A 12,481-nucleotide genomic window follows, 5' to 3' on the forward strand; every position below is an offset into this window, starting at 1 on the left:
TAATAATAATAATAATAATAATAATAATAATAATAATAATAATAATAATAATAATAATAATAATAATAATAATAATAATAATAATAATAATAATAATAATAATAATAATAATAATAATAATAATAATAATAATAATAATAATAATAATAATAATAATAATAATAATAATAATAATAATAATAATAATAATAATAATAATAATAATAATAATAATAATAATAATAATAATAATAATAATAATAATAATAATAATAATAATAATAATAATAATAATAATAATAATATTATTATTATTATTATTATTATTATTATTATTATTATTATTATTATTATTATTATTATTATTATTATTATTATTATTATTATTATTATTATTATTATTATTATTATTATTATTATTATTAGATAAACAAAAAAAACACTGAATTAAATAAACTTTAAAAATGTAACTGCGTAGAAACTGACTTTGGAAAAAAAGGCTGACTACACGTGAATAGTGAAAATGTGGGAATGGGGCTGCATTATTTTAATATTATATTGGATACCATGTGTGAATAGTTAACTGGTATATATACTTGTTGGGTCATTGAATTTAGCAGCTGGCTAAATTATAGCTCTTTCCTTCGGAGCAAGTTTTGTAGGTTTGAGATGGTAAAATATTTATAATTTAGCTTTTGCCTCTCCAAAACCTACAAGGTTGGAGATGCTCTAAGGGAATAATTTTAGGTTATACACTTGGTAAGTTATAACATTTGTTAGAATTCCACATAGTAGAATCTTAGCACTTCGCAATTTTGGTATTTCGAATAGCCGCGACCATTTAAAATTAATCGTGGACCTTTTGTTCTATATTATATACCAATTTATGATTACAATAATATATTGGCGGCGGATATATGCAAGCCCATTTTTTTATTAGTTCAAACCCATATAAATGAGTTTATTAGTTCAAGCCCGTAAATTAATCTAATCTTATTACATCAAGACCAAAGAAGACGAATATACCCTTATCCACAAATAATACCTAAATACAAACAAACCCTATTTTTTATTTGTTCAAGACCAAAAAATTAAAAAAAAAAAAAAAAAAGGAAAAAAAAACTCACGATTGCCACCGCAACGCCGACCAGCGAGGCTTCCACCGCCGGCGACAACCAGCGACCCACCTTAATCGAGCATCGATTCTTCATAAATATGCGTGGATGAATATTAATCTATGCTTATTTCTTGTTGGGTTGCAATGCTTTAGCCGATTTTGGAAAGACAATTGAGATTGAAATTAGTTTTTTTGTATGTTTTCGTTGGTTATCCAAATCGGTTTTCCCAAACCGATTTTGTACACGAAAATCGGCGTCATAATGCCGATTTTTGTTAACCAAATCGGCGAACCAACGTCAACTTTACAAGTAAAAGTCGGCGTTGTAATGCCGATTTTTTTTTTTTTTAATATTTTGGGTTTTGAATTTCATTAAGGGTAAATTAGTATTTTTATGTCGGAGGTCTTGAACTAATAAAAAAATGGACTTGCATATATCCGTCCCCTAATATATTATTTATTATTTTATATTTATGCCTTATCATCCCAAGATTCATTTACATATATTTATTAGCGTGTACAAAACTCATTTCTAACAAATGTTTTGCAAATGAATTGGCACATAAAATAATTATTAGTTCTTCGGATTACTATTACAATTTGTATCAAAGAATTAAAGAATTAAGAATTCCTACAAAATTATGAAAAAAATAGGATAATAGATAATGTGGTAAAGCTCTTCAAAATCTGGAGCGCTTGCATTCAGCAGGAATTCCTTGAGGGAACCTCTTAGAATCAACACAGTAATTGTAGATTATATATTTCTGGTGAACCCATCTCAGTCTATTTCTGCCATTCGCATCAAGTCCCTGTGTTCTCCAATTATTATTACCAGGCCCCTCCGCCTTCAAATTAGAATCCGACCCTGACCCGCATTGCGACCCGGCAACGCATCCGTTTATGTTGAAATTCCTGTAAGAAGCAACAAACGGAGCCTTAGTCCAATCAGTTTTGACACGACCGCCTTGTGTTGCCCAATTGTCTGCGTTCCACAAGCTGCAGTACACTCTCATTGCCTGACTCCTTGGAAACGGAGTCCCGGTTATAGCTTCTTCGTTGTTGAACCCTCTTATCGGAATATTGTCCACCAAGAATCTGTTCGTCGAATCAAGAAAAAAAAAAGTTAACTAATTTGAATTCCAAAATTTTGAATTACTAAGAGTAATAATAAAATATACATACATGATACGTTGAGGTTTCCAGATGATGGAGTAGGTGTAGTAAGCAGAAGAAGGATCGAACCAGAGACGAAATTGTTGTTCTTTATCACCTTTGCCTTTAGCATATATATTAGTGTGTACTGTGTACGGCTCTCCGGTTGCATTTCCCAGAAACTCGAAGTCGATTTCATCGTGCCCTGCTCCTTGTGACGACAACTGCAAGTTATAGTTTAACAACAACTTTATTAATTTCCAAATATTTTGAAATATTTATTGATGAAGATTAATTATGAGAGAATTGGAAAAAAAATGGAACGTACGAAGAATGTGGTGACAGTGCCAGCGGAATTTCCAGAGACAAGCTTGAGCTGAATATCGAATCTGCCGAATAAATATCCGTGCTTGGATTGAAAACCGGAGCCAGAGTAATTGTCGAGGGATAAAGACAATGCTCGGCCACCTTCTAGAATCTTGCCGCGCCCATCGCCCCATGTAATCTCCGCATCGCGGTAGAAATCGGCCGAAGCAGAGTAGGAAATGCAGAGCAAAATCAGCAATAGTGGTAGTAATTTTGCCATGTCAATCAGTAGTTTGTTTTGATTGATTAGAGAAATAAAGGAAATGTATCTAGGTGGGTAGTGAATATTGGAGTTGTGTTATTGGTGTTATGAATGAGAAAATGGAATTGAGAATTGGGGTGTATATATACATGTAGTTTGGGGGTGGTGGGATAATAGCACAGCTGTTTGTATCCGTGTGGTGTGGGGAGAGTAAATTAAATGAGCTGGATTGAATCATAAAGGAAGGTTATGATGTTATGGGGTTTTAAACGCGTAAAAAGGGTTTCTCTTGAGCCTATTTGGTAACTGTACTTTCTTTTTTTTTTTTTTTTGACTAATGGCAACTGTACTTGTTGAACCCAAAAACGAGCAACCTTTTTTTTCTTTTGATAAAAAAAAAACTGAAATGCTAATTGTAGCGGGACTTTTACTGAAATTGGCTTATTTGCAGCGGTACTTTTCATTTCAACCTTTTCAACTTTCTGAAAAACTCAAAACGCTCTCAACTAAAAAAAGTCGAGAATTCAGATTTTCGTGTTTATTTGATAAATCGACTGCCCGACGACAACAAATAACCTTATGGTCGATTCTGATGACTTTTACGAGGTAAATCGAAGATTGTAGTGGAAGTTGAAAGTTTTCGTCGGGCCTATCGTGTTGTGTAGCACGGGAACCCCAATTTTGGGGTTCCCGTGCTGCAAAACACGGGAACATCAAAAAAAAAAAAAAAAAAAAAAATTATCGTCCTACTGAGCACGGGAACCCCATGTTCCCGTGCCGTGGAGGACGGACCTTTGTGGTTCCCGTGCCCTAGAGGACGGGAACCATGAACAATCGTCCTCCATGGCACGGGAACCCTAATTTAATTTAATTTTTTTTTTTTAAATTTTTATATTGTTATTATATACTAATTATTATTTGTTTTATCTTAATAGGCTAGTGAAGGTGATTTTGACGATGAGTTTAGAACTGAATATGACAAAGAGTACAACGAGTACGATGATCCCAACATGTGTTTCGATGTTCCTCAAGACACACCAACAACTACTGAGGATCACAGTCAATATTTCAATGTGGGTGTTGAGTTTGAAATTGCGAATGAATTAGTGGAGTGGGCAAAACAATTGGCTGCTACTCTTGGTCATCGATTGATAATAACTTCAAGCAAGGAAAACGTGTATGTAGTAATTAGATGTCATGTGTCTGGGAAGGGACGTGAAAAACGAACCGAAGGTGTGAAGCAACGGAATGTGGGAACAAAGAAATGTGGATGTCCGTTTCGTATATACTGTAGCAAAAATCGAAACGATGGATTATGGCGAATGAATTTAAAAAATGGCACCCACACTCACCCGACGCTACCGTATCTTACCGGACAAGGACCGGATAGTCGTTTGACACCAGAAGAATACGAGGTAGTGAAGTTACTTAGAAGGAGCCACGTGAAGCCGGCATTAATCATGGATCGATTGAGAAAGGATAATCCACAGACATCAACGAGTGTGAAACATGTCTACAACCAACTTGAGAAGATGAAAAAAGAGAATATGGCGGGGAAGACTGTGATACAACACGTGATGTCGAACCTTCAAGAATCTGGATATGAATATTGGTATCGAAGTAATGAAGCTGATGATACACTTACTGGTTTGATGTTCGCTGCTCCTATTTCACTGAAACTTTTGCGGTTATTCTCTCACGTTATATTGATGGACTGCACTTACAAAACCAATAGGTATGTTGTTAATTAGTATTTAGTATTGTGCTATTGTACATTGATTGCATTTGATATTTATGTATTTACGTAGGTATGAGATGCCACTTTTGGAAATAATTGGAATCACTCCTGTTGGTTACAATTTTACAATTGCTGTTGCTTTCATGTCACATGAAGATGCAGACACATATGAATGGGCTTTGGGTTGTTTGAAATGTGCATTGGGGGGCTCGTACCTAATGTGATATTGACGGATCGTGAATTGTGACTCATTAAAGCAATGCCCCTAATATTTCCAGATTCCGCACATTTCTTGTGCTTGTTTCACATCAATAGAAACGTGGAAAAAAATGCATCGAGATTTATTGGTAGTACTAAACACGGGCTTATATTCCGGCGCATACAGTGGGCAAAATTAGTGGAATCAAAAACAGAAGAAGATTACCATGAAAATTACGAGGAAATGGTTAGACGCTATGGTTGTTACCCCAAATTGATATCATACCTTAACGATACTTGGCTAATATACAAGCACAAATTCGTCAAAGCATGGACTAATAAGATTTTGCATTTTGGGAACACGTCGACATCTAGGTATTTTCGGTTTCATTGTCGTCTTGTATTTTATATTATATTGTGGGCGTTTTTAATTATTAGTTGTTATTTTAATGGCTATTAACAGGGTGGAAAGTGCTCATAAATCGTCGAAGGGTTGGATTAGTGCTTCTACCGGTGCTGTGAACACCATTCAATATCAGCTCGACTCCGGGGTCGAGTATCAACTTACCAAGATCAAGGGTGAGTTTTCAAAATGCAGTTTAATCCGGTTGCATAAATCATCGTATCCGGTATTTCAGAGTTTGATATGCAAAGTCACACATAAAGCATTAAATTTGCTTGATGATGAGCTCAATAAACCGGGGTTTCAAGACCCATCTCTTTGTGATCACGTTCTGTGGGTTACTCATGCACTTCCATGTGCATGCCAAATTGTGTTGAAAATCCAGCAACGTGATACATTTATATGTATGGATCTACATCCATTTTGGAGTACCATGCACGTTGAAGAACCAGAAATACCTGAAGCACAGGTGGATCGTGAAACAAATATGAGAGACCGGATAATCAGATTAGCCACCGAAGTGTTAGGAAAAGATTACATGACTCAAAAGATGACTGCTGATTACATGAATAGCACTATTCATCCAGACACCATCCACTTGGCAGAGCCTGCATATGTTAAACCGAAAGGAAGGCCAAAGGATAAACCGAAGAGAGATAAATCTGGTTGGGAGTACCCAACATTCCCGCGGAAGTCGTCTACTGATGAAGAAAATGGTAAATCGTCTGCAGGTTCTAAGGGTCGAAAAAGTACTTCTACCGGAACCCCACCATCGAAAGTAACCGATCCCGGTTCTGGTCGTGGACGAGGGCGGGGTCGAGGGAGTGGTAGATCAAGTGATGAATCCACTGTCAATCAGAATCGTATGCCGATGCCTCGAAAGGAACCGGGCGATGAGCTCAATTTCAGATCTTACATCCCAGGTTTTGTGGCAGGATCTATTGTGTCGTATGTTAATGTTATAGCAGATGGAAATTGTGGGTACAGATGTGTTGCAGAAGCAGTGTTCCGAGATCAGCACAGATGGAGTCGTGTGAGGAAAGATTTGATTGCCGATATGTACGAGCGATTTGGTACGTACGCATCGCAAAATGGTCAAGATGAAGTCATCCGATGGATTACAAGATGCGATTGGCAAGAAGGACCGTGTAGTCAGGACAAATGGATGTCATTTCCGGATATGGGAATATCGATAGCGACTAAATACAATGCGGCTTTGGTCTTATACGCCGTTGGCGGAAGTATAACCTACTTACCTCTAGTAGGTCCGGGTGAATTATCGCATATGATCCATATGGTGTTGTTAGGAAACCATTTTGTCCTTATCCAGTTACCGGTTAATTGTCATCTACCACCTATCACTCCACAGTGGCGACCTGTTAGAGCCGCAAATCTTGCCCACTTGTCGGAAATGTTCGAAGAACGCCTATACATGTGGCGTCGTTTACCTAGGTTGGGATAGACATTTTATTTTAGTTGGTACGTATTTGAACCTTGTATTATATTTGAACCTTGTATTTTTTTTTTGTTCGTATGTATTTGAACCTTGTATTATTTTATTTTAGTTGGTATGTATTTGAACCTTGTATTATTTTATTTTGGTATGTATTTGAACCTAGGATAGTAAAAAAAAATAACATAAATAATAGTCAAACAAAAATAACATAAATAATAGTCAAACAAGAATAAGTGAAAACAATAAAACAAGTCCAAAACATAGACAAATGTCACAAAAAACAAATAAATGTCAAACAAATGGAACGATCGACTACTGTCTACCCCTAGACCTCCTCGAGGTGCCACTCGTCCCACCCGGTCGCCGACGCGATGGTGGCATCTCCATAAAGTCGTCGTCGTCGGAATCTCCAGTCTGAGAGAGGGATAAACCTAGAAAATGTGCGTGTGGCTCCACACGAGGCTGTAACTGCACACGTAGATGCTCGGGTATCTCGTGCATGTGCGGATGGATGATGCGCACTATGTCATAGAAGTCCGGCTGAATAGGAGGGGGGCGTACGACTGGCGGTGGGCCTTGTGGCGCTGGATCCCGATTGATGACGTACTGATGCGTACGAGGAACGTACCAGTCCATGTACCGAGCAGCAGTATCGGACGGCAGCCAGGCTAATGTCCTACCGTGTAGTGTAATCGAGTTGGCAGCCAGGTCCATCCACTCCTCGCCAGGCAGATCGTACCGTACCTGGTATGTCTGCCCTCCAAGCGGACCACGTAGGTACGGCTCTCTAGACTGAATGTAGCACTGCAGTATGGTCTGTCTAAAGCCAAACTGTCGAAGGACGCGATCCGGTAAATATGGCTCGAAAATCTTCATAAACTGTATGCACCCATAATATAGTGTACGCGGAACGCGTCTATGTACGTGCGGGCCGTAAGGCATCCAGTCAATCTGGAAAATTAGATTAACGTAATAAAAATTAAATTTACGTAATAATTAATAATAAATAAATTCAACAATTAAAATACATACATGATCGGCATGCATATCATCAAGCATCCTTCGGACCGAGAACAAGTCCGAAATACCCTTGCGTGGTTTCCATTTCAGAAAACGAGGCTGCATCTCCCTATAATCCAGATTAATAGGTGCTCGCAAAGGGCGAAAGTATTCATAAATCCAGCACTACAAATAAACGAGACTATATTAGATTAATATTATATTAAATTACAATATATTATATTAAATTAATGAAGTATTAGATTAGATTATATTATATAAGTACCTACGTTATACTAATTAATACTATATTATTAACATAATATATTGACTATAATATATTATATTAAATTACAATATATTATATTAAATTACAATATATTATATTAAATTACAATATATTATATTAAATTATAATATATTATATTAAATTATAATATATTATATTAAATACAACTTGAATACCTGGAGCAGTAACGTGCAACCCTGTAACCCCTTCACGTGGGCCCTACTAGCCGAGCCCAACTGCCGGTATAAATGAGCCAAGACAGCTGCACCCCAAGCATACTCGCCGACGTGCTCGAGATCGGAAGAATATCTCATCCACGTTGGCTTGAACCTGTCTATACTCCGGTCGGGGAACAAAGCCATACCGATCAAAAACGTCAAATATCCTACCACCTTCTGCCGACAAGATCGGGACCGACTGCGCACACGCTGAACAAACTCCGACCATTTTATCCCACTATTGCCGAACTTAGCATGCGCCTCGACCATGTCCAAATCAAGAACCTCAGCTAGCAACAACTCACACATAGGCCTCTCCTCAACAGAATCACCGTGCACTGCTAGACCGTCAACACGCAACCCCAAAATAAATGCGACATCATGTAGGGTGATCGTCATCTCACCCCAAGGCATGTGGAAACTGTTCGTTTCCGGCTGCCACCTCTCTATAAATGCCCCCATGAGTCCCTTGTCTACATGTTTGATGTAGAAGTGCTCGAGTGAATCTAGGCCAGATGCCTCCAGTAGCTCTAACTCATCCCGCCCGTAAGGAGCCATGAGTTGCTTCAGCTCATGTTTCGTAAAATCATTAAGCGCAGTAATCCTGGACTCACATCGCCCGATGCTGCGCTTCTGTAGAATTTCTAATTTAATTAGAAAAAGTCTATTAAAATAAATATATTTAAAATATATTAAAATAAATATATTAAAATAAATATATTTAAACTTACATGTTCTGCCCAAATGTAGTAGGCAATATGACTCTTGAAACTAGGAATCATACTCCAATCAGTCGGTGCTCCTGGAGCCGGACCATGTAACACAAGTGGGCCACTAAAAGTGTCGAACTCGTACCGAGACTTCCGTGCGGGCGTAGCCGGGACGGGAACATTATCAAAATCGCTCCCAACATGGTCCTGCTCCTCCTCGTGTCCCTCGTAGGGGATACGAGAATATGCCCCTAACGATCGAATGCTACCCGCCATAGATCTAGAACTATGTTCTATGTGGGGAATCTCGTCCACGACGGGTAAATCAGTGCCGCGCTCCATAACTCTCCTACGACGGTGAGATGCAGTCATACGAATGCGCTCCGCTTCCGCCTCGGCTTCCGTCGCGGCTTCCGCGCCATACCGAAATTTAATTTTCGAAACTTTATCCGAACTCGAAGAAGCACCCATATGACATTTCCCCTTGTCCTGACGTACCATCTGTAAAAGATAAACAAACTAACTAAATAAAGTAATATAAAAAAAAAAAAAAAAAAAAAATCAAAAATTTTGATTCTCCCGTTCTGCAGAACACGGGAGCTTGAAGATTCTTCAAGTTCCCTTGTTCTGCAGAACGGGAGAATGAATTTTTTGAATTCCCCGTTCTGCAGAACACGGGAAGTTGAAAAATCTTCAAATTCCCGTGTTCTTCAAGACGGGAACAATAAACAATTTTTTTTTTTCTAAAATTTGCGGCTCCCGTGTTCTGCAGCACGGAAACTCGAAGAACATTCAAGTTTCCGTGCTCTGCAGAACGGAGTATTCAAAAGTTTTGAATCCTCCGTTCTGCAGAGCACGGAAACTTGAATGTTCTTCGAGTTTCCGTGCTGCAGAACACGGGAGCTGCAATTTTTTTTTTTTTTCGAGAAATTTTGCTTGATCTAATCCTAAACATGTTTTTTTACCTAAATTGAAAATAAAAATAATTAAAAGTAGTAGGATATCGAAAATTTACCGGAATCGAGCCTCGTTTGTACGGTTTGAATGTCGAAAAAATTTACGAAATTCGAATTTCTAGAGAGTGTTTGGGAATAGGAGAGAGAAATTGAAAAAAAAAATTAAATGAAAAAGGTACCGCTGCAAATAAACAATTTCAGTAAAAGTCCCGCTGCAAATAGTAACACCCAGAAAAAAATGGAGCAACTTTTGACAAGTTGGCAATTTACACACACTTCGTGAAGCTTCCTTCTTTTTTTTTTTTTTTTTGGGCTTTTTTCTTTTGGTTAATTGCATAATGTAAATTTTGTTTTCGTGCAATAAAAGCCCGGTGCGAGTGGCGACAAGAGGAATTGAACTCGAGCCTAAATTTTAGAAATAACAATTATTTTTCGTGTGTATAAATTGAACATATAGTTATACCTTAACCAAAAATATAATTGACGAATTAGAATGAATCATAAATCAACGTAAAATCGATACATGTATATATGTTTTTTTTTTACTCTTACAAAAACCAATTTATTTGGTTCATGTTCACTTCTAGTCAAAATTTGAGTCGAATCGAACCGTGCACAACTCTAATGATAGTAGCGGAGCAGAGACTCGAAAAATAATGTAATACCAGAACCATAATCGTGTAATATAACATGCACTCGAGTCATATAACATCCACGAGTCGCGGGTAAAGTCCTCCGTGTGAAACCACCCTCGTCGGATGTGATCTATGAAGCTCTGCAGCTCCTTATCCATCTAAGACGTGTCAAAACCTGGAGTTTCGTCTATCATAGCAGTGGGGAAGTCATATTAGAACTAGCATTATAATTGGTCTTATCATTAAAATTAGCAAATTATAGGATTAACATTAGCATTAATATTAGTATTAGTATTCTTATTAGTATTCGTATTAGTATTAGTATTAGTATTAGTATTAGTATTAGTACTAGTACTTCACCCGTGCGATGCACGGGACATTGAGCGTTCTAACTGATATTCGATAATAAAAATGTTCTCGAAATAGTGAGATGAATGGTTAATATGCAATAAAAAGTAGTAGAAAAATATTATATTACTGTTTTATTAGTATTAATCCTAATTATAATCCTTATACTAATACTAATACTAATATATACTAATACTAATAACACTAATACTAATTTTATTACTAATATGTTAAAGCTAATATTAATATACTAATAACAATACTAATACTAAAACCAACACCAATATCAATACCAGTACAATTACAAAATCAATATCATTACTAATACCAATACCATTATCATTACCAATACCATTATCATTAACATAGCCATTACCATTAACATAGCTATTACATTACCAGTCTCATTGCCATTGCATTACCATGACCATGACTAATACCAATATCAATATCAATACTTAGCAATAACAATATCGATAGCAATACCAGTACCGATATCAATGCCGATGCCAATACTAATACCAATACCAATACCAATACCAATACCAATACCAATACCAATACCAATACCAATACCAATACCAATACCAATACCAATACCAATACCAATACCAATACCAATACCAAAACCAATGCCAATACCAATACCAGTACCAATACCAATACCATTACCATTACCATTGCCATTGCCATTGCCATTGCCATTGCTATTGCCATTACTATTGAGATTACCATTGCCATTGCCATCCATTACCATATTATTACCATTACCATTACCGTTACCGTACCATTACCAAGACAAATCTTAACACTGATCTAATAATAATACTATTACTATTAGTCATACAAATGCTAATGTAATCCTAATATGCTAATGTTAGTGGTGCCAATATCATTGTCAATATCAATGTTAATCGTAATCCTAATGCTAATGTTAATGATAATGTTAATACTAATTTTAATATGCTAATGCCGTCAATCATAATATGCTAATATTAATGTTAATCCTAGTATGCTAATGTTAATCCTAGTGTGCTAATGTTAATGCTAATCATAACCCTAACCCGAAAATGTTAACCTTGATCCTAATATTAATACTAAATCCTTATCATATTTCTAATCATAATCATAATCATAATCCTAATGATAATGCTAATCTTAATTATAATCATAATCATAATCCTAATAATAATAGTAATCCTAATAGAAATCAAAATATGCCAATGCAAACGTTAATCTTAATACTAATCCTAATATACTAACGTTAATGCTAATCATAATCCTAATCATAATCCTGATCCTGATTCTAATCATAATGCTAATACTTACTAATCCTAACCACAATGCTTATCCTAATACTAATATTCATACTAATATTAAGCCAAATATGCTAATGGTAATGCTAATCATAACGGTAATACTAATATTAATCATAACGGTAACACTAATACTGATATTCATACTAATATTAATCCTAATATGCTAATGCTAATGCTAATGTTAATCATAATTCTAATGTTAATCCTAATGCTAAAGTTAATACTAATGCTAATCCTAATATACTAATGTTAATGCTAATGCTAATGCTAATGCTAATGCAAATGCAAATGCAAATGCAAATGCAAATGCAAATGCTAATGCTAATGCTAATGCTAATGTTAATGTTAATTATAATCCTAATATGTTAATGCTAATCATAACCCTGATCATAATCA

The 12,481-nt window shown here is 36.1% G+C and overlaps 1 protein-coding gene and 1 pseudogene across 1 annotated transcript; one reads left to right on the forward strand and one right to left on the reverse strand.

Moving 5' to 3' along the window:
• Positions 1-1,747: 1,747 nt before the first annotated feature.
• LOC105948943 (xyloglucan endotransglucosylase protein 1 pseudogene) lies at positions 1,748-2,168 on the reverse strand (annotated as a pseudogene).
• Positions 2,169-3,395: 1,227 nt separating this feature from the next.
• On the forward strand, positions 3,396-6,617 carry LOC148768043 (PKS-NRPS hybrid synthetase cheA-like). Its single transcript, XM_088822748.1, has 5 exons — positions 3,396-3,422; positions 3,752-4,551; positions 4,625-4,737; positions 4,833-5,127; positions 5,216-6,617. The coding sequence occupies exons 1-5, from the start codon at positions 3,396-3,398 to the stop codon at positions 6,615-6,617; spliced, it is 2,637 nt and encodes an 878-aa protein (XP_088678874.1).
• The last annotated feature ends 5,864 nt before the right edge of the window (positions 6,618-12,481 follow it).

This window comes from Erythranthe guttata, chromosome 9 (assembly GCF_056151865.1).
Source record: "Erythranthe guttata isolate IM_541 chromosome 9, IM_541, whole genome shotgun sequence".
NCBI classification, from domain to species: Eukaryota; Viridiplantae; Streptophyta; class Magnoliopsida; order Lamiales; family Phrymaceae; genus Erythranthe; species Erythranthe guttata.

Excerpts from the sequence above, each read along its gene's own strand:
- LOC148768043 (XM_088822748.1), top strand. The coding sequence starts at position 3,396 with ATGGTCGATTCTGATGACTTTTACGAG. Across the intron at positions 3,423-3,751 it reads ATTCTGATGACTTTTACGAG|GCTAGTGAAGGTGATTTTGA; the intron begins GTAAATCGAAGA and ends TTATCTTAATAG. Across the intron at positions 4,552-4,624 it reads TGCACTTACAAAACCAATAG|GTATGAGATGCCACTTTTGG; the intron begins GTATGTTGTTAA and ends GTATTTACGTAG.